Here is a 23,334-nt window from a genome sequence, read left to right as displayed (position 1 = left end):
TTTAGTGGTCAGTGGCTGAGGATTCCCACAATAGCATCAGCTTACTATAACCAACTTTAAGTGTCCAAACGGCTTGAGGTTAGGCTATAGAGAATGTTGATTTTCATATATCATTCACGTTCCATTATGTTAATTATATCTTTAACATCAGAGAGAATGGAAGATAATGCGAGACTAATTTGGAAGCTTCTGACACTTTGGACTGGTTATGAGACTAAGATTCATCTCCTAAGATTCCCTGGCCTAGTTCTTTTTATGTCATATTCTACTAATTAGGATGCTCTTTAAAACTGGTTTTGGGTGCTGTTTAACAACTGGTTTTGTGATGTTGTTCTTCCGCTCATATGCCTTCTGATGCCTGGTTGTAACTGGCTGATCCTCAGCCACTTTGAAAGGTGGGTACTGCTATCCCCATTTTACATATGAGGAAACTGAGATACATAGAAGAGAAGTGATTTGCCCAGCATCACTCAGCAAGTAAGCAGCGGAGTTTTGATTCCAGCTCAGGTCTCTCTGACTCCAAAACCCATATTCATTAGCAGCACTGGAGTATATATCAAATACATTTGAAGTCAAGGTTAAGAACATGCTGAGGAATAAAGATGACAGTTAATAGCTTAAATAGCTGCGAGAGTCCCAAGTTTATCCATGATGGGGTCACAGAAACTAAATTTGCAGGAAGGAGGAAAGCTGTGTCTATAGACCAAGGGAATTGATAGACCATAATGGAATCTGCAGTGCCTGGTTCTCAAATTCCAGTCATACTCTCTGGGACCATGGACCCCACAGAGCCTAAGATCTTGTAGGCTACAGGGTCTTCAGATTTCTCCTAAAGGTGGAAGTGCTGGGCTTTTACAGTAAAGATTCTAGGAAGTTTTTCTATGCATTTCACAGTTAAAGTCAGGACAACTCTCTCACTGTCCTCATCCAAACTTCTGCGACTTGCATGCATACATACATATAGTTTTCTTCTAGAGAAGGCATAGAGTTAAAGAGGTACAGCCCCTGATCCAACATTCTTCAAAACAGAGGACTGAAATTTTGAGCCAGCATTTAAGTTTGATTCCTTTTTTAAGTATTGTTAAAGGGGCTAAATATTAAGTGCTTCCATATAAGGAAAATGCCCTCAAAGAGAATTTTTAAATAATGGGTATTCACATGGAGAGAATATTTTGGACACCTTTGCCCTTCATCAAATGTTCAAGAAGTAGGAATGCAAACTATAAACTGTAACTCATCATTATCTCTAACTTGAGAAAACAAAGGCAGGATAATTTTTCAGTGACTGGAAAACCGAAACTAGTTTATCATATAGCTTTACTTTTAAACTCACAGCAACATCTGATACTTTTCTTGTTATATAGTTTAGTGTATCCATACTCAATAAACCTATGACTGTTTTTAATACAAAAATTTAATGCTTGCCTGGAGATTGTGCAACTGATATACTCCCTAATGAAAAATCACTGATATGCAGAAGATAGTAGTACATGCCCTCACCAGCTAAGAAGATTTTTGTTTGCCTTTTACAGTTAGTATTTCAAAAATAATATTTTTCATTCTCTGAACACAAAATTATACTATTAAACATAGTTCTTAAAAATGCACATACCTCTTTCTCAATAGGGAAAGTGACCACCCATCCCACTGGTATCTCCCCACTTGCCCCTGCCTTCACTAAGAATGGCTGTTATACGTGGTATGCTCCTAATATTGCTATTTTGGTCTCTCTTGACCCTGAATGATGAAATAATTTAAGTGCTTCTTTTGACTTTCACATTAGTTCAATATCTCTTTTGTCTCTAAAAGATGGAGAGTTCCCTGAGTAACAGATGTGTTCATCTCTGATTTGTTACTCAGGAAAAACAGAACAACTTCCAGATTCACTCTCATTTCTAATGGGAACCACACCAGGTAGATATTTGTGAGAATTTGAAGGCTCAGCCTCTTTTCTCATGCTATGAAGCAGCTATAAAATAACATGCTGGCTTCACACAATTAGTAGAAAATCTTCCTTTTGACACTAATTTTCCAACACTAAAAGAAATTCTGAACTTTAGCTATAGTAGACATCTAGCTCTTGCTTTTTAATCACTGCATATGTTATTGGCTCTAAAGTTTATAAATTCTATAAATTAGGAACTAGTCAATTTAGATGGCTTATCATTTTTAAATCATCCTGAAAACAAGAGACAGGTAATTTTTGGTCAATATTTTCAAATTATTATTTGATAATTTAAAAAAATATTTTCAAGCAAGTGTGGTAACTCATACTTCTAATCCCAGCACTTTTGGGAGTCTGAGGCAAGAGGATTACTTGAGGCCAGGAATCTGAGACTAGCCTGGGTAACACAGTGAGAACTTGTCTCTAAAAAATATAATAAACTACAAAAAATACATATATATATTTTTTTAAATACAGGATATATTCAGAGAAAACAAGTACTAGAGAATGTCCAAATTGTAGTGCTCATTTGATATTTATTATATCGAATATATCTTAAAGTAAATGGGTCATCAGCTGAACCCTGGGCATCATTTAATTAGGCAGATTTTCACTGAGGTAGTAGTTGTGATAATAGGATCTGACCTGCATTTATAAACCAAGATCAGTAGCATTTTCCCATTTAGTCTGGATTACTATTCCTTCAGATCTAACGTCTCAACAGAAAAAATGACAGAAAATATACAAACATTTTGCGTAATATCCTTCATCCCAGCCATTAATGTACATAAAGGGAGCAGTTAATCAACTAGCTCTGTTTTATAGCCAGCCCTACAAACTAATTAGAGGACATTTGATAAATAATTGGATGGTAAAGATTGCTGCATTCATGCGAGCTTGTCTATGTGACAACTCTGGTAAACAGGCTGAAGGCATTCGGCCTCTGCCTTCCGAACTGTGGGTATTGACGATCATTTTTTTGCATGTGCTTTGTGCCCTCATCTGGCAAGCTCCAAACAGTTCTTTAGCACATTATTTTATCCTCTGTACCTCCAGTACTACATCTGGGGCACTACCGATCTGGAATCCATTTTTTTACTTCACTTTATAACCCACTGTCATGGAATGAGAAACATTTGTCTGGATGAACAATCCTAATTAAGGGTGCAATATGTTAACCATTTTTTTCCTGGCTAATTAAAACCACAAGTGTATTGGTTTTTTGGGTTTTTATTCCACTCAAGAGAAGTCAGTAAGCAGTAATTCTTCAGCCCAAGAAATCTTCCTAGACAAGAGCAATAGAACCTGTAGGAATAAAAGTAGTTTTGCCATTATCAGCCATCGCATGAATTCTAGATAGATACTGGCCCAGTTAACTCGTGTCTTATGTACACCTGGATGAGATGGCATCTGGTTTGTTGATCAGCTCCTTTCCAGCAAGCTGTGTTCTGCCCTTCTACTCCAATTTTTGGTTCCATGATAAATGAGTATCAAGGCCACCTGCCCTATTTTGAATTCTCCTACAATTAACATTCCAAGAGCATTTGCTATGTAGTTGGTTTTATAGCAGACACTAGAATTCATAAATGAATGACACAGTTCCTATGCTCAAGTAATTGGTAGTCTAATTAGGGAGATAAAAAAGAAAATCAAGAATTAGAGCAATGCTTGTAATTCCAGCACCTGGGAAGCCAGGGCAGGAGGATTGCTTAAGCCCAGGAGTTTGAGACCAGCCTGGGCAACACAGCAAGACCCCATCTCTAAAAAAAATAATAATAATAGTAATTAGCCAGATGTGGTGATGTGTGCCTGTAATGCTAGCTACTTGGGAGGCTGAGCCAGGAGGATCATTTGAGCCCAGGAGTTCAGGGTTACAGTGAACTATGATCAGGCCACTGCACTCTAGACTGGGTGACAAAGCAAGACCCTATCTCTAAAAAATAAATAAATGATAAGATAACACACAAGAGGTGACTTTTTTAATAAAGACATATAGGTAGGTTCAGGGTGTTTTAGATCAGTCAAATGGTAAATGCATTAGCCTAATGTTTGAAGAAAAATGGAAGCCAGATGGGCAAAGGAGGCGGCAAGGAAACAGTACATTACAAAGGTAGGGAAAAAAAATATGGGAAAACATGGCATTATTTTGAGAGCTGCAGATCAGCGTGGCTAGAACAAAAGATATATTTAGAAGCGTAATAGGAAATGAGGCTGGAGACTTAGTAGGGACCAGGTCATGTGAGGCTTAGTATGTCATTTTGAGGATTTGGGGAGTTATCCTGTGGATAAAGTATTGAAGATTGGAAGTAAAATTGGTGTGATTAGAATTGCCTATTAGAGAAACTATGGCAGCTATGGAAACTGGATTACAGAAGGAAGTAGTCAGGTCAATTGGTCCTGATTGTAGTGTTCCAGGTGAGAAATGACAAGGGCCTGAACAGAGACATTGTCTGGGCAGTACAGAGAAGCGTTCAGTTGTTTAGAAGATACAAATAATAAGACTTGGGGACTGAAAGAATGAGGGCAGGGGTAAGCCTGAGAGAGTGTAGAGTTGAGAATGACTCCCAGGTCCTTGGTTTAGGTGACTTGGTAGAAAATGTTAAGACAAAACTGAGTTGGCAAAGACAGAAGGCAAAAGGATGTTGAGTAGGGAAATGGTTTTGCCTTTGAATATGGTGAATTTAAGGCACTTTGGGACATTCAGAGAGTGATATCCAGAGAGTAGTTGGTCTGAAGCTCCGGAGAAAATTATGGGCTGAAAATATTGATATTTATGATCGAAGCCATGGGAGCGGTGAACTTGCCTAAGAAGTAAATACCGTAAGATAACATAAGAAAAGGCTAAGAATAAACCTTGGAGAGTAACAAGAAGCAGATAAGAGATACGCTGCTGCTTCTCCTTGCTCTTTCCTATCCCATTACTGCTGGCATTACATGTGGGAAGATAGCAGGTGCTGCTGGAGGTTGGTAGTCAACCTTATGTTACAGTGGTGAGCTGCAGTTCTCAAAGGATCCAGAAACTGAGGTCAGGTAAGGGTCAATCGTTATAAGTTTTGTATTGGGTTCTAGTTCTGTTTTCAGTATGTAACCAGCTATGTGACCAGAGATTAGTTTTTAAAATTTGAAAAAGTTCCCAGACTATTCAACATTATTTTTTTTTTCTTTTTCTCAATCTCATAACATTTGGGTGAGCTGACAATTAATTACAGTCAGAAGACCAAAGGGAAATGATCAGAGTTGGCTTTCATTGGCCTTTTATTCTTTTAATCCTCTTTTTGATTCTGTTCTTGACCTGCTTATTATGCAAGGGGATGGTAGTTATCTACAACTGGGATATTAGTTCTCATCACAGCCCCAAAACCCAGCAGCCTTCTTTGGTTACACAATGCAGGGAGTTCTACCAGTGAGATGATTAGATAAAGATACTAAAAGTATGTCTGGACTTTATCTCCTCATGGTTCATTATGAAAGCAACATTTTCATATAGAAATTGTGTATAAAATAGCAAATGGCTATTTTTAAAGTTGTTTGTGTGAAAAGTTAAATATTCTATATTTAAATTAAATTATAAAATAGCTGGGCATAGTGGCGCACACCTATAATCCCAGCTACTTGGGAGGCTAAGGTAGGAGGATCTCTTGAGCCCAGGAATTTAAGACTGGTCCCATCTCAAAAGAATTTTTAAATAAATGAAAGTACATTAAAGCAAAATCAAAACAAAATCCTTATGTTACTTGCCAAAATCAACTTTATGTGGTTGGTTATCTGAGAGAAAGGGTATACCCATCCAGACAGTAAAATAATGACCTTAAATGTCTGTAGATTAGAAAGGGAAGTAGGAATTAGCCTGGATAATCAAAATCTACAAATAATCAAAACCCTTTACTTGAGCGCTAAGGAATTTGTTTGAGCTTAAATACCTCTTGCAGCCAACAAGCATTGGGAGAGCCAGAAGACCAAAGAGGGTCGAGTGAGAGAGCAGGAAAACAGAGGAAACTATAGTAACAATAGCTAACATTTATAGAACATTTACTGTGTGCCAGTGCCACACCACACAGTCACATTTATTGTCCAATTTAATGCTCTCCAAAACCTTATACACCAGGTACCATTATCCTGTTTTACTGATGAGGACACTGAGGCAAAGAGAAGTTAAGTAATTACCTAAGATCACATAACCAGTGAATGCTCCAGAGCCTCAGTCTTAACCAGTAAGAAACACAGCTACTCCAGTGAAATTACTATCTCTCCATTAAAGAGCTGCCAAATTATTGCCAGTATCCTTGACTATTGAATCTGATTTGGAAAGAGAGATGGTGACAATAGCAGCTATTTTAAAGGAGGAAAAGGGCCTCCTTTAAAATGATGGCTCACACCTGCAATCTCAACACTTGGGGAGACCAAGGTGGGAGAATCGCTTGAGGCCAGAAGTTTGAGACCAGTCTCAGCAACAAAGCAAGACCCCTTCTCTGCAGAAAATTTTAAAAATTAGCCAGGTGTGGTGGTGTGCACCTGCAGTCCCAGCTACTCCAGAGGCTGAAGTAGAAAGTCACTTGAGCCAGGGAGTTCAAGACTACAGTGAGCAAGGATTGCAGCATTGCACTCCAGCCTGGAGTGAGAGAGACCCTGTCTCTAAAACACATAAAATAACTAAAGAAGGAAAAACTTCACAGAATAATTTAGGAAGACATAAATAGACAAATCTAAATTAGTAAAAAGTCAGAATTTTACATCATTTGTAAATAGGTTCAGTTTTATTATTTGTAAGTATCTATGACAAAACTATTGACTAATAACTTTGCTAAGGAGAAAATATCTATGCCCTTGAATGCTGTGATATAGAATCATTTTTAATGAGTGTATCAATTATATGTATTTACTCTAAAGCCATTTGTAAGTGTTCAGAAGCAGATCCTTTAAGTAGGTCATTTCTCTAATTTTGTTTATGCTATTAATTTGCTTTGTAAATAAATATTAAGAAGATAGCACAAAGATATACTTCAACTCAAGATCTGTTAAATTATAACAAGTTCTGAATTAATAGGCCCTGAATTGCTGAGGTTTTCTTATCTCAGGGACCCTTGCACCTGCCAAAAAGTAACACATGGTAGTGTCATTCTTCATGGCCACCCAGTTTGAAACTTCAGGCTGATCCAGTAGGCCCAAACTTTCCATAAAGCCTTGCCAAAAGTAACTAGTCAATATTGGTCTCTCCCTTTCCTGCTACTTTATTTGTTGTATGGACCAGATAGTCTAATATTTGATTTGTTTACATTCAATCCATCACTTTCTTATGTTACCCTCTAATTGTTTTATAAGTATGTTTACTTTTCCTCCCCAAAGATAAGGTCTTGGAGAACAAAGAGCCATATCTTAGATTCCGTTACCATCCATTTTATTCCTTTAAGTGCCACCTGCCAGGCTGGGCACACACAGGCACTTACTATAAATACTCAACAGGGAATGAACGCTGCTTCCTATTTAAGATTTGCTCTCTCTGCTCCTATCCCATTTGGCCATCTGGAAAGGAGTCAGAGTCCACACACTAGAGAAACCTGTTTCTAAAATGAAGGCCAGCCAGAGGTCTTCCGAGGCAATTCAGATTACCATTTATTGCAGTTTGCTAGTATATCTGTAGCTTCAAAATATATGAGTTAATATTTTGGTTTCTGTGGGGAATGAAAGAGAAAAATCTAAAAACAAAGGAAGACCCTGACCTTCCGTGGAATCTACTCAGAAATAAAAGGTTTTACCTTACGTTACTTAGGTCCCAAGTATTTGTTGACTCTCAAAATGTGAGGCCTGGAGAGCCTCCCCAAACCCTTTGCAATGGTTTGGATTCACAGCCTAGTCCACATGAAATCAAAATGACTGCTGCCCAAAACAGGCTGCTGGACTGTGACATTTACCATATTTGAGAAATCCGTCTCTTTCCAGGCTTCATGGAAAGCTTACTGCCTAAAGAGGCATAATGGTGGTCAGTAACAACATCTGTTAAAGAGCCTTGACACACTAGTGGGTAAGACCTAGAATCCCAATTAGAGAAATGGAACAATGCTCAAACAGTGGGACTTAAGGCCTAACGAGAGACTTTTAAAATTATGACTTATTCTGTGCAGTATTTCCTGACAGTATTTCAGGGGAAGTGATCAGGCTGCTTTTCTCATGTGTTCACTGAGCCTGTTTTTTGAATCATCTGAATGTATTACACTTCATGGGCTCCTATAGTTTTGGGTGGCCATGTACACCTGTGTAAACCTAAAATCCAAACTATGGGGAAAGTAAAAATAGATGTTAAATGAGAGAAGTGTGACAGAGCCACAAGTTGTAGAGCTCCTTATCCTCCTGTTAGTCATTTTCATCACATATAGTACATAGCATGTGAAAAGGTAGATAGAGAAAATGCCTGAGCCTGCTAATGTGTTTATGGATCGTAAGAGTTTATGAATTATTTTTAAATATAAAATGGCTTACCTTGGATATTTGATGGAGGCCTTAGTATATTTATAAATTTCCTTCTATATTAAGTATATTTCATGAGTTCCCCCAAAATCCAGAATTTCTTCAGAAGCTGGGAATATCCACAAAGAAGAGGTTCAGGCCTACAAAGAACTATAAAATTCCAATAATATTTAGGTAACATGATAGATACAACAAAAGATGAATCTATTACTACAATTTAATGTAATGGTTTTTTTTTTTTAAATATAGTGAAGTGTACTAGAATTTGTGAGGGGATGTTATATGGTCTCATTTCTATATGCAATATTGATAGGTAGTCACAATCTGACAAATGAGATTTTTCAGAAGTATTTATGATATAAACTGAATGTAAGTACTATATTTGACTTTCCAGTTTAACTGTTTTTGTTCCATATACATTAAATTGTTGGTAAAGCCAAATCAAGAGGTATACTATCATTAAGATATATGTGATTTTAATACTTATAAGAGCTAATTTTTGCATAGAAGTATGCTCTCTTACACACACATACCTGCTCAGATGGATGCACACTTTTTCCAGCATATGACAATGCTTTTAAGATTGTTCTGATGCTGAATGTGTGTAATCACCTAGTGGGAGAACTGAGAGGTCAGGCACTATGAATGTTTCTTGCTTTTAGGATATTACAGGTAAACGAGACCATGTTGTTTTAAAGGGGGATCTTTGTGATAGTTGAAATTTCTAAAATGGCTCCCCAGAGATATCCTGGCCTAATCTCTAAAACCCATGCATATGACGAGATAGCTCTCCCATAATTATGTTATATGACACAGTGACCTTAAGATGGGGAGGTTTTTCCTGATCTAATCACATAAACCCATAAAGGCAGAGAGGTTTCTCGGCAGATGGCAGAGGGGAAGCTGGAGAAATTTGAAATGCAAAAAGACTCAAAGTGCTGTTGCTGGTTTAAAGATGGAAAGGGCCCTGTGAGAAGGAATGTGGGAGTCTGTACAAGCAGTGAGCAGCCACCTGCTAACAGCCTGAGACCTACAGCCACAAAGAACTGGATTCTGCCAACAACCTGAGCTTGAAAGCAGATCCTTCCGCAGATCCTCCAGATAAGAGCCAGCAGCAGACACCTTGATTTCAGCCCATCAGAACCTGAGCAGAGAGCCCAGCACAGCCATGCCAGATTTCTGGCCTATAAAACTGAGATAATAGGCCGGGCACAGTGGCTCATGCCTGTGATTCTAGTACTCTGGGAGGCTGAGGTGGGAGGATTGCTTGTGCTCAGGAGTTCCAGACCAGCTTGAGCAAGAACGAGGCCCCGTCTCTACTAAAAATAGAAAAATTAGCTGGATGTGGTGGTGCATGCCTGTAGTCCCAGCTACTTGGGAGGCTGAGGCAGGAGGATCACTTGAGTACATTGATGCCGCTGCATTCTACCCAGGGTGACAGAGCGAGGCTTTGTTTTTTTAACCACTAAGTTTTGTGGTCATTTATTTTGGTAGCAGTAGAAAACTAATACAGGGCCGGGCACAGTGCCTCACACCCATAATCCTAGCACTTTGGAAGGCCAAGGTGGGAGGATTGCTTGAGGTCTAGAGTTTGAGACCAGCCTGAGCAAGAGCCAGACCCCATCTCTACTAAAAATAGAAAACATCAGTCAGGCATAGTGACATGTGCCTATAGTCCCAGCTACTCTGGATTCTGGGGCAGGAGGATCACTTAAGCCCAGGAGTTTGAGGTTGCTGTGAACTATCATCGTGACATTGTACTCCAGCACAGGTGACAGCCAGACTCTGTCTCCAAAAAAAAGGAAAGAGAGAAAACTAATACAGTTGCAAATGTGATGATATTAAGGAAATATTAATTTTTTAGATGTGGAAAAAAAAAACCTAATAAAGGCCTCATTGTCATTGTCCTCTACTGTCACATCTTTGCATAAATCTTGAAAATTCTTGTTCCACTCTCACACGTGTTTCTAAATTGCCCAGAGTCTCCAAATATTCACTAGAACAACATAGGTTCTGAAAAATCTACTTCAAAGCCAGAGACTGGTAGACTCTCCTTATTTCAAGTTTTTCCTGAGAATCCCATCTGTTTGAGTTACAAAGGATTCTCTTCCCTTCAGGTAAAGACGGCTAGAACATCTTGATTCTTAAACTCAAAAGTGATAAAATTATACTATTTTGTGATTAATTCAGACCATGATTAGGTTTGTGGCGGCTCTGAAAATCTGCAGAGTCTTTGCAGATCATTGGCTTATTCATCCTCAGTCATTAATCTGAGAACACTGAAGGGAAAGGCTGGTTCTCTGTAGGCCATCCCAGAATAGCTCAAATTGTTTCCCCTGGCTCGGTCAGTGCACAAGAACATGATATAAAATGTTCCTTCTGCTTAGTCCCTCTTCAGTGGAAATGTAAATAGATTTTTTTCCCATCACCATGGGGTCAGGCCGTGACTCCAAAAGAGCATGAGTTAAACCAGTTTCGGCCTTGGCAGCGGACATGTGACTCGGTCTCATTCCTTTCCCCTGGGCCCAGCTTTCCAGAGCCACAATTTTATTTTAAACTTGGTAGAAGGAGTTTGGTTTTAATTATGTGCCTTCCTGAACTCCTGATAGCTTTCAAGTTAAAAGCTTTTGTGGGGATTTTTCTAAGCCAGTCTCTGGTATTTTGAGGGCCCTACGCATCTCACAAATCAAAACCAGTCTGGTTTCTGTCCCTTTCTAGGATTGCCATCTGAATTAATGGCGATCTGCACTCTGTTCTTTTATTAGAAACAGGCCCAAGCCATGAGATTATTATGGGAGAATGTCAAGAGATATGAAAGGAAGGATGATACTGCTGAAAGAGAACATTTTAAAAAAGGAAAAGAAGAAGGAAAAAAAAGGAAGGTGGCTGCTTCTTAGTTTGGAGTATTTTTGAAACTATGGTCTATATAGCTAATTATTCTTTTTACCTCTACTCTCTGCGTTCACATTGATTTCTGAGCAGCTTTTTGTCCCTTCTGCTCCAGGGCCCCATTTGCAATATTTATTGCCCTCACTTGGACCATAAAAGCTGTGAAAGTCATTTCTTCTCTGAACAGCTTTTATCTAGTTCAGACACACTGGAGAGCATCATGTTAGTGTCTTCATCATTCATTTGTCTTCAGTAGAAGGTAGAGCAAAACAATCTTTAACAACAACTTTTAGGACAGTTCTGAGAGTTCCAGATTAGAACGTATGACACAGTACATTTGTATGTTAACCTGCAAATTGGATAAAAGACTCATGCTTTTTCTATAATATGTGATGTCATCTTGTACAGGTAAGCTATTCAGATACTACTTAAAGAGTAGAGTAACTGTTCTGTTTTTAAGAGAGTGTACAGAGGAGGGAGTGTAATGGGGCCATTCCCAGAGCATGGGGAAGTGGGACCCACATTCCTAGCCTTCAGAGGACCGTAGATTTGGCTGGGGTCTCCAAACCCTGTGTTCTAGTACTTCTCCTTATTTCCTGTACCCTAGGCTGACCTCTTAGAATCCTCTTCTCTGGGAAAGGCTTCAGTGTTCACTTCCCTAGCCTATGTTCAGCTTCCGTTTTCTTTTTTGTTTTTTTTGGTTTTGGTTTCTAGTTTTGGTTTGGTTTGGTTTGGTTTGGTTTTTTAGCAGTCACTTTCTGACCAAAGCTTCCCTCCTCTGATGTCACTTCCTGACTTAACTGTTCCCTTGAGCTCACTTAGTCTAACTCCCACTCTGTCTTGTCTCCTGCCCTATAGGTTTACTCAGGAGTCTCCCTGCAGAGTTGGCAGTCAGCTTTCTCAAATAAGGAGCACTGTCAACGCAACAGTTGAACTGTGCTTGGTTTGAGTGACAGCAGAATGAAGAGGGAAAATCAAAGTTAAGTCCTATGCAGCAATTTAGCCACTCTGCTTCTTTACTCAAGAAACCTAAGCTTCTCTTTCCATAAATCTAACCAGTGTTTTTTCATCAAACTCAAGATAATGTAGGGTAACAAGAAGCCAAGCAAAGCAATAGTTTCTAGAGGTATTCCCCCAGTGAAAAATCAGGAAGTATGATCTAAAAACCTAAGCCATTTTACTAGAAGCTTGGGAATTAACTACTAAACCCTGTATATGTTTAAGCTATCATGTCTTCCAGCCTATAAGAATACTCTTTTTAGGCTAAAAACCTTAAACCACTTCTATTATAGTGAGAATGCCATCTCCTTTAAAAATCCCAGTTTTCTTCCTTTTTTGAAATAATACTGTTTGTGTTAAGGTAACTATGTTACCGTTACTGATTCAAACCTCACTAATCTCTGAGGTCTTAAGGGGTTTGTATACATGCCTCTAATTGGTAGGGTTGACCTTCTAGGGCATTGCTAAGGCTAGCCTCTGCAGGCCAATAATTTAAAAACCCCATGGGTTCTACACAGCTCCAAAAATCAGGTAAAAACTGGAGGGAATGTTAGAGGCAATGAGGAGAGAAATCAAGGATTATCTGTTTTCTCTGATAGCTGGATCTAGGCGATTTATCTACTGCCTTGTCTATGGGATCACTCATCATCTACACATTTTTATAAAAGGTCACCCAAAAGGAAATTGTTGACAAGCAACCTTAAGCCTTAAAAAGATGATACACAACACACTGTGATATTTGCTCTTAGTCACTCCTGGCAGGCAGAAGTGAGAGTGTCATTCATCAGCGTCTCAGATGGCCCTCTATGAGGAAGCATGTCCTGGAGTAAGCCTGTGAGGGCAAACCTGCTGCGGCTTCACAAGTTTAGCACCGTTAGCGTTACCTTCCTCCGCGTGCTCTCATCTGCGGAACAATTAATCTACGCCTCTTGAAAACCCTGTGGAATCTGCCTTTTCATCTCCACGAACCCCGTGGGCTTTCTGATTGCTGCTTGATAGTACTAACCTATTTTTAGTGGTTTTCAGTTGAATGTTTGTGTTTTATGTCAGCCTCCTCAGTGGAGGTCATACAATATACACAGCCATACTATACAGTCACATACCTAAGAACTTTCTTGGGTGTGATGTTAGAGCATAAAAAAACTTCATTGTGCTTCCGGAACATTCTAAATGAAAAGGGTTAATACATGTCTTGTTTTGTTTTGTTTTTGAGACAGAGTCTCACTTTGTTGCCCAGGCTAGAGTGACTGCCATGGTGTCAGCCTAGCTCACAGCAACCTCAAACTTCTAGGCTCAAGCAATCCTGCTGCCTCAGCCTCCCGAGTAGCTGGGACTACAGGCATGCGCCACCATGCCCGGCTAATTTTTTTCTATATATATTAGTTGGCCAATTTCTTTCTATTTATAGTAGAGGCGGGGGTCTTGCTCTTGCTCAGGCTGGTTTCGAACTCCTGACCTCGAGCAATCCGCCGCCTCGGCCTCCCAGAGTGCTAGGATTACCGGCGTGAGCCATGGCATCTGGCGTTGCGTTTTGTTTTGTTTTGTTTTGAGAAAGAGTCTTGCTCTGTCGCCTAGGCTGGATGGAGTACAGTGACCTCATCACAGCTCATTGCAACCTCAAACTCCTGGGCTCAAGCAATCCTCCTGCCTCAGCCTCCCAAGTAGCTGGGACTATAGGCACGTGCCATCACGCTCATGTATTTTTTGTAGAGATGGGGGCTTGCTCCTGCTCAGGCTGGTCTCCAACTCCTGAGCTCCAACAATCCTCCCACCTTAGCCTCCCAGAGCACTAAGATTATAGGGATAAGCCACCATGCCTGGCCTACATGCTAATTCTTGTAAGACTAAATCAATGGAAGTGATTAGCATGCTGTGATATCTATAATAGCTAAAAGTGATGCCAAGTAAAATCATAATTTCCCCATTTTAGTGAGGGGGGGGGAAACGCATATTTCTTCACTATCATAGTAACCATGGGTTACCACTGTTATTTCCGTAGCAGTTACAGGCAGGTTCTCCCTGCCTTGCTTCAGATGAACTTGTTACTTATGTTTACAGTGCTTTCCTAGCTCTGCCAGGCAACTTGTTCTGCTTCATCCTTAGTACCTCTTCTATGGGGCTGTACACACAGTGGACTTTTCCTGTTGTTTTTGTTTTTTGAGTAGTGTTCAGTGGTAAGTGGACTCTTAGAACCTTGGCATTTGCTGGTATGGAGTTCAGTCTCAGTTATTCACCAGGACTTGACATATCACTATTTCTAGTTTTCCTGGGTTGTGAATTTTAATTCACCCAGATGCTGTAAGGCTGGATCTTTCCACAAAGCTAAATGACATAACCAACAGCTAGCATCTCAGTTTCATTTACATGCTCTTGAAGCATTTTTATGTATATATAGCAATTCTTGAGAGGTGACTCCTCAGTAATTCAAAGATTCACTATTCATTTTGTAGATTATTGGACCCTTGTTCCTCTTCTTTCTCCTTTTGTCTGTCCTTGAGGATTGTGTTGTTCTTTAACACCTTTTTTAAGGGAAGTAAATGAATATGTTCAAGTCAGTCGAGTTTTTATTTGCATGAGTTTTAAAAAAAGCAAAGGAATACAAGGGTAAAGGTCATCTATGATAAAAAGTAAATGTAAAACACAGACATAATCATTTTTTGTTCGGTTTGCTTACAGGTTGTATCTATAAAACTCCTTTCTTCTGAGACCTCAGAGTACTTTCTTATTTTTTCTTTTTTTTTTAATTGTGTAGTTATTCTTTTCTATATTTTTTCCCCTTTTTTGACTTAACAGGTGTACAGTATTATCTTTTTTCTTTTCTTTTCTTTTCTTTTTTTTTTTTTTAAGAGATAGGATCTCTTAAAGGTCTCCAAGCTGGGGCACAGTAGTGTGATCATAGCTCACTGGAGCCTGGAACTCCTGGGCTCAAGCCATACTCCTGCCTCAGCTTCCTGAGTATGTGTGACTACAGACACATGCCATCATGCCTGTCTAATGTACTTTTTTATTTTTGTAGAGATGGGGGCCTCGCTGTGTTGCCCAGGTTGATCTTGAACTCCTAGCCTCAAGGAATCCCCCTGCCTTGACCTCCCAAAGTGCTAGGATTATAGGCGTGAGCCACTGCGCCTGGCTTTTTTATTTTTTTAATAGCATCCTAGGGATTAAGATAGGACTTTCTTGTCTCCCCTAACTCCCTTACACTTCTAATCTCACTAGAGATCTGGAAGAAAGCCAGGAACTGTCTCTGAGTTTTAGTATTTGTAATTGCAGTATTCATTCAGGGTAGGGTTGGGGGTTTGTGAACTGAAGGAAATTTATAAAACAAATATTGAGGTCCAGAGAGGCTAAATGTCACACAGAAGGTTGATTATAGTCACTTCTAGAACACATGCTTGGCTGGTTAGTTGGGTCGGGGGATGGCAGTTTCTAATCATTTTACATTTTGCTGACTTCAGTTTAAAAATATGCTATCCCAAAACCTTAAATCTGGTGAGTCATGGAACACAAAGAAGTACAAGCAAGAGCTAAGGTAGCCTTTTGTGCAGTTTAATTGCTTTTCTTAAATGGCACCTCTATCTCCAGCTGTGAATTTCAGATATTTGATTTGAAAAGTGCATTTATAAATGGAAATAATAAAAATCAGTCCCTTGCTAATGCTGTTTTCTTTTTCTTTTGTTTTTGTTTTTTGTCTCCTTTCTCTAGCATGAAAGACTTTCTAGGTAAGAACTCTCCCTATTTTATATGCATGCTTAATACTTATGATTGAATGAATGTCTAATTAAATTTAACGTTACGTAATAGTTTAGTAATGTTTCTCACATCCTTTCCTTTTCATTTCTATAGCCACCACAATAATTCAGACTTTTATTATCTCCTGCCCAAAGTAATGAAACACCTTTTCAGCTCACCTTCCTGCCTCCAAGTGATTCTCCTCTTTCTGGTCCATCTTGTATACTTCCACTAGATTTATTTTTTTAAAGCACCAGTTGTACCAAGGCACCATGTTAGGTACTAGGCAAACAGCATGAACAAGACACTATTCTTAATTTCACTTAGCTTACAAGCCAATAGAGAGACAGATCATTCCAGTAGAATGTAGTAAGTGCTAATTAGAGGTATGGACAGGTATGGTGAGCACAGAGAAGAGCTATTAACCTGATCTGGTGGTTCAGGGAAGGCTTCATTGCAAAGTTAAAGCCTGAATTGAGATTGAGGTTAGATACTGTCATATAATAGTGGGTCCAACATCTGTATCTAGATGGTGCTCAGTAATAGTTTGTTGAATGAACTAAAGACCTGTTTCACAATTGCTGAAAAATTAAGGAAGATTGTCAGAGTTTGGGGGATGACCCTCTGTAATTTTTCACCTATTATCTAAGGGCACAAAACTGATCTTCCTGAAGAAGAAAATAAATAAAAAATAATAGAGACTATGGAGCCAAAAGTTTGAATCTTTCTTTTTCCACTTTCCTCTGATGGAAAATTAAGAAGCGATTGGGGGAAGATATAGTTACGGGGTAGCATAGGGCAAATAAGTTCCTCCTAACTTGTTTGGTAATTGAGCTGGTTCTGCCTCATTACTATATTTTAAACTTTACATGTATTCTTCTGGTTGCCTTCTCACCAGGCACCAGCTGGAGGACAAATAATTTACATCTAACTTAGCAGAAAATGGCTTAATTTTGTAAAAGTGGAACTTTCCTACAGTTAATATTTTGTGAACTCTGTTATACTATACTGGCCATTTGTGAAAGGAAATTTTCCCCACAGACGTCATAATATGCTGTAAAGCTGTAGTGATGAAAACAGTGAAGCACTAGTTTAAGGATAAACAGATCTATGTAACACAATGCCTAGTCCCCACAATGACATGTGTATGAGGTGACTTTGCATCTCTGTGACGAAGAAATTATTCAGTGAGTGATCATTAGAACAGCTGATTGTCTATTTGGGAAAATACATCTTTCCCGCAAGCCAAACCAAAAAAAGAAAAAAAAAGGGAAGGAAAAACCAATTGCAGATGGATTACAATTTTTAAGGAAAAGGGCTTTACATTAAAGTTAGTAGATGAGAAGATTTTATAATCTTTATATAAGAAAGACCATTCCAATAAGGATAGCATAAAGGTAAAAATTATCAAATTTAATTATATAAAATTTAAAATCTCTACTTGTAAAAGACACTATAAACAAGAGACAAAAAGTGAAGTGAGAAAAATATTTGCAGCCTATGTTAAACATCTTTAAAGGCCCTTCTATGTAGGAGGCTCTTCCAATGTTAACAACAAAAAGATGATTACCCTAGTGAATGAAGGCTGTGAATAGGCAATTCAGAAACAAAGGTAAATAACCAAAGATATTGAATCTCCCTAATTGTTTAAAAAATATTAAAATTAATGACAATGAGATTATATTTCTCCTATTGGATTGGAAAGGATTAAACCTCTCTGGAGGGCAGCATGGCAATATGTATATAAACATTTAAAATATATTTAGTCTTGACCAAACAGTTATACTTCAAAGATTTATCCTAAGAAATTAATTGGACAAAGGCACTAAGATTTATAGACATCTGCTCATTGTAGCATTGTTTATAGTAGCTAAAAAAAAAACACCCAAAAAATATAAGTATCAATAGAGGATTTAGTTATATAATTATACAAGCATGAAATGGAAGATTATGCAGTTTTTTTTTTTAATGAGGCAAATTTATTTTTACTTACATGGTAAGATGCCCATAATCATAGTGATAAGTACAGGGAGAAGGAGGACTTTGACAGCACTGTGTGTTATGACTTTATTTATAGATTTAGGTATTTTAACATTGATGTGCTCTGCAAGGATATGATCTAAACTGCTAATAGTGATCATTTCTTAGGAGAATTATGGGGTGACTTTCACTTTCTAGATTAAACAATTCAGTATTAACTCTTTCTACAAACATGTATTGCTTTTGTAATCAGGAAAGTCAATAAAGAGATTTCTGTTAACCAAAAAACAAAAAAGAAAAAAATGTTGTGAAGAATGTGGAACTCTCTGTGAAAAGTGGCCATTAGCATCATTGGGAGCTGTTTACTTTGCCTAGCCCTTCTCTATGTCATTCCTATTGCTCCTCTACCTCCTCTAGTACTTAGCTCCCCCAACCCCAGCTATGGCAATAACTACCACAGGACAGGGACATCAAATGCAAGTCACACAGCTGTGACTTTTCATCCCGGTTCAGGATGTAGCGCAGGGCTGGTTTGTACAGAGCAGTTTCACATGTGCCACGCTTTAGTCTGGGAAGAGCAAAGCCCGAGAAAAATATAAACCAGTGTTAAGGATTTAAGTGCTCTATTTCAAGAAGACATAGAAATTCTAATCACAAGCACAGCAGTCTTGACATGGAATATAGATAAGAGGTTAGGAAACAAGCTGTTTGGGCACTGTGTTGGTACCACGAAATATTTGGGATTCCAGAAACCAGGTAGTACACTTAAAAGGCATACATACCATGTCCTAGTGGCCACTCCACTCCCATTCAGCCCCAAGCTCAGATCTCCAAGTCCGTATGTTTCTGATTCATTGACAGTTCATTGTAATCATTTTCCAAGAGCCATTGAAATCCAAGAAACTTTTACTTTTAAAAATATACTCTTGAGGGAAGCATTTCAACCCTAGACTAATTTGAAAAGCTCTAAGATTTAAGTCAGCACTTGGGTCCAAACCACCAATTTTTCAAGTAAAGCTTCATTCTTGGCAAATGCTGGCCTGCCTCCCTCTCCAAGCTCATGCAGTTTAGCCCTGAGGTCTGGGAATGCTGGCAGTGAGATTCAAGGAAGGAATGTTGTGCATTGTTTCTGTCTAGGGCTCTCAAACACTTCTTAGAAAAGGCGCAAACTACCCTTAAGCATTATCTTCCCCCAACTACTTTGTTCTGAAACCAATTTTTACCTTTTACTACTATCTCCCACAGGTTGGAATCTGGAGGTAGCAACCCTACAACCAGCGATTCTTACACTGAGCGGGCTTCAGCAAGAGCCCGTCGGGAGGCCCGGGAGGCCCGTCTAGCCACCCTGACCAGCCGTGCAGAGGAGGATAGCAACAGAGACTATAAAAAAGTAGGGTCTTTTAAAAATTTTCCTGTTCTTGGGTGACATGTAAACCTCTCAGCCTTTCCCCTCAGTGTAGTTCTGAGTAAGCAGAAGAAAAGGTGCTTAAGTAACAACTAATTCATTGCAGGTTTCTTCAATGCAGGTGTGCTTCACGTCTTCAACCAGCTGAGTAAAGACCCCTTCATATATTGTTTCTAGTGCAGTAAATGTATGGGTAGAATCAGATATTTAGAGGTGTAGGAAAAAGTAAGAAATTAAGAATTATAAAAAGGGTAAAAAATCTGCTGTCTGTTTGAGCTTCTGAGAATCATTTGGTAGACTCTTGTTATTTTTAACAAATATGTGCTTTCTAATAAGATCCTGTGACTATCAACTAAATCCTACTTGGTGTTAGCAAGAAAAAAAAATCATCATCTGAGTTCAGAGAGGGTTTAAATCACTTTATAGCTCATTCCCTGTGGTTCTTGTAGAAGAGTACCTAGTTCCAGGAGTAGATTTGAAAAGCTTTCCCTTCAGGTGCTTGAGATACCAGGAAAAAATATTTTTGTTAAGAAAATATTTGTTTTGCTAAGCAGAACTTGACCAAAATCAATATACACACTAGCCGGGTACCAAACAAAATAATTCTCTTTTGTATGGGGAGGCACACTTTTAAGCAATGCAAATAGGAGAAAATAGAATGCCTGTTTTTCCCCCAGCGATTAACAGTAATGAAGCTGAAACATCATCATCCTCTTTGCGTTCATCACTCTCAAGAAGCAAGAGACCAGTTGGCTGAGTGCGCTCTGCTCCCTAGACTTCCTTCATCTTTTCCGTCTACCGCACAGTGGTGGCTTGGAGCGCAGGGGCCCAGGCATTCTCATGTGATGAACCACTATGAGTTCTAATTCTGGAAGCCCCACCTAGTGGGTGACCTGATTCTCTTTTTCCCTTCCCCCAGCTCTACGAGAGTGCCCTGACCGAAAACCAAAAACTGAAAACGAAACTTCAAGAGGCCCAACTAGAGCTAGCAGATGTAAAAGCCAAGCTTGAGAAGATGGCCCAGGTAAGGGGGAAGGAGAAGAAAAAAGGTGGGAGGCAGGGGTTGAGGTTAGGAGGCCAACTGGACTAGGGGTCTAAGGGACGAGAAGTAAGGCAGAGTCGAGAGCAGGCCTACTCTGGGGCAGCATGACAGTAGCCTCTTGGATTCCAATTTGATTCTAGGATTTTATCAGTGTTTAACTTAAAATTGAAAACTGATAATTCAGTGAACAACTCCTGATGGTCTGAATGCTACTAATTAATATTCTAGATCATCATTATTTTTTAGTAGAAAAGTATAAACCAGTGCCACAAGGCTAGTCCTAGACAGTTTCTCTTGTCTTGTTCATCATGTTGAAACATGTTTATCTATACATCACCTCTTGGAGGGGAATAAGCAAGATGCTATTAAGCCTATTGAAAGAGGTAGCAAACTAGGCCTAAAGAAATAAGTGCTTTGCTTATGTCTTATAACAAATCCAGGGCAAAGGTGGTACTACATTGAGTCCCAAAGCAAACATCTGTAACATTTGTTGTTTCCCCAAGCTACGACTCTCTTTGGGCTAGGAATAAGGAACATTAGTGGCAGAAAGACCAATTAACCACTTCCTCTCATTGCTAGGCCTAATTTAAATAGGTGATGCTTTAGAGCTGCAGTCCCCAACCACTGGGTCGAGGCCCGTAGCAGGCCATGGCCTGTTAGCAACCAGGCTGAGCATCACTGCCTGAGCTCCTCTTCCCCCACCCCACCCCAGGGAGCTGGGCCACACAGCAGGAGGTGAGCAGTGGGTGAGGTGAAGCTTCAGTGGTATTTATAGCCACTCCCCATCACTCGCATCACCACCTGAGTTCCACCTCCACCCACCCACCCCACCCTTATCCATGGAAAAATTGTCTTCCCTGAAACCAGTCCCTGCTGCCAAAAAGATTGGAGACTGCTACTTTAGAGGGTGCTGGAGGTAATAACCTCATCACCAGTGAAACAAACCCTGCAGCTGAAAGCTAAAGCAAATGCTGTCTTAGGTTATTGCTGAGTTAATAGGAAACCTATCGAGTAGTTGCCCTCCTGGAATGCCTGGGGACTAAGAATTTCAAAAGCTGAACTGAAGTAAAAACGTTTCTTTACCAGGAAGGCATGAGGTGGCTAATTATTTGGGCAATATAATATAATCCAAAAGCAAAGACTAAAATGCTAGGATTGTACAGTGCCGAATACATAGAGTTATGAGGGGCAGAAGGGATGAGCACCCTGTAAACATCTTCTTGCAACTTTTTGGGAATGGGATGAGCAAAGAGATGCCAACACTTGGAAGACAGCAGCACAGAACTGCATAGGATCCCAGGAAGACAGCTGAGACACCCGCACTTTCCAGAGAAGTGCCTGACCAGGCACAAAGTAGATGGCTGTCCTGTGAGCTCCAGTCAGCGTGGAAGAGGCACCCCTCTGCCTGGCTGTAGTAGCCAAAAGTGGCCCTTCCTGGGGATTTCTGAGACAGATAGATAGTAACTAGGCTTAAAGTGATTTTGTGGAATGAGAAAAGTAGGTCTCTAAACCTATTACAAAATTTAAAAATACACAGTTATAACCCTGCCGTAAGGCAGGAGGTGGACTCAATAAACCTTGTGGTCTCTGTTCACCTCAACATTACCGAGCCATGCAAAAATGTCATATTCATGGTAGACTCTCAGAAGACGTCTGGGTCTGATTTTTATCTGAACATACCACATATTAGCAGTGGTCAATAAACACAGATGTTACACTGACTCACATCAGTTATCACTAGGGCTGTTTCACAGAGAATTAAGGAGCAGTCACATGAGAAACTACAGGAAGAACATGCTTCACCTGCCGCCGCCTGTTCTCCTCAGCAGCACCTTCTGACAGAGTATGTCTTGACCTTTAGGGGTCCTTGGCTTTTCCACCAGCTGGTGCCTCGGAGCAGTGAGCAGTCTGACAGGCTGCCGACAGTGCCTTGCACAAAGGGCTTTGAAAATGAAATCAGCCGATCCAGTTGCAGGGGGAAAACATTTACTCTCCAGCCAGCTGCTTTGCTGGGTGTGTCAGAATATATTAAATACTTAGTTTTGCCAAATAACAAGTTATTGAAATTCAGAATAAATGGTAGTGCTCCAAACTAAGTCTCTGCTATTTACCAAAAATGGAGTTGTTTGGCAGAACGGTAGGGGGAGGGCTTGTCAGCCTCACACGTTTGTATGGAAACAGTTTCTATGTGAACACACACAATGTTTTTACATAAAAGATCCACCTGAACTCTAAGGGGGTCAAAATTTGAAACAAAACAAACAAAAAACTAGTTCTCTGTGTATATGAACCTTGAAAATAGTGAAGTCATCACAGCTTCTATACTCTCAGGCTCAGGAAAGAGAGACTTATGAGGATGTGAACAAGCTACAGGGTCTGTTTCTGCATTTTCTCTCTTCCTTCTGTTTCATAGTAGACGCAGCATAAGGCAGACAGCCATGACCTTCAGAACAGAAGGTGAAAGCCCAGGATGGGAGCCAGAATTCTTAGTTTTACTGCTAGTTCTGGTTATTCCTTAATTTTTTGAAAAAAGAAACGTCTGCAAGAAGACCAGCATAATTAAATGTTCTCTGTGCATGGCACTAAGCAAAATAAAAATAATAATCACCTGTATTTATTAACTATCTACTGAATATAAGAAATTCTGCTTCATTCTATAATGTTAAGTCCAAAAGGTATGTAAGGGTTCATTTCTGTTCCCCTGTTTGAGGCAAGGTCATTATCTGAGGTTATTCTAATTTTAGCTATGATGACTAAGTCTTTTTAGCCCCCTCTGCAAAATTTAAATTGAAAGTCAAAGATGATCTAAAATAAACATTCTAAATCTTTTATTCAAATAAAATATTACCTTATCTGGAAGGCCCAGTATATATTAATATAACA

The 23,334-nt window shown here is 39.4% G+C and overlaps 1 protein-coding gene and 1 long non-coding RNA gene across 9 annotated transcripts in view; one reads left to right on the top strand and one right to left on the bottom strand.

Moving 5' to 3' along the window:
* The window catches only part of PPP1R12B (protein phosphatase 1 regulatory subunit 12B), a 177,129-nt gene that overhangs the window by 133,311 nt on the left and 20,484 nt on the right, over positions 1–23,334 (top strand). For all 8 annotated transcript variants that reach the window (XR_012914485.1, XM_012744329.3, XM_012744326.3 and 5 more), the window contains 3 exons: positions 15,998–16,014; positions 19,250–19,394; positions 20,329–20,433. Coding sequence is in view for 7 of the 8 variants with exons in the window: in XM_012744329.3 (XP_012599783.1) it covers positions 15,998–16,014; positions 19,250–19,394; positions 20,329–20,433 (267 nt within the window). In the remaining variant the exon portion in view is untranslated. The remainder of the gene's footprint in view (positions 1–15,997; positions 16,015–19,249; positions 19,395–20,328; positions 20,434–23,334) is intronic.
* On the bottom strand, positions 2,899–22,374 carry LOC142863851 (uncharacterized). Its single transcript, XR_012914486.1, has 3 exons — positions 22,255–22,374; positions 8,420–8,557; positions 2,899–3,250 (listed from the first exon to the last, which is right to left on the bottom strand). It is a non-coding gene; the product is annotated as an uncharacterized LOC142863851 (long non-coding RNA).

Source organism: Microcebus murinus, chromosome 23, assembly GCF_040939455.1.
Source record: "Microcebus murinus isolate Inina chromosome 23, M.murinus_Inina_mat1.0, whole genome shotgun sequence".
Taxonomy (NCBI): domain Eukaryota; kingdom Metazoa; phylum Chordata; class Mammalia; order Primates; family Cheirogaleidae; genus Microcebus; species Microcebus murinus.
This window is presented reverse-complemented; position numbering and strand designations above follow the sequence as displayed.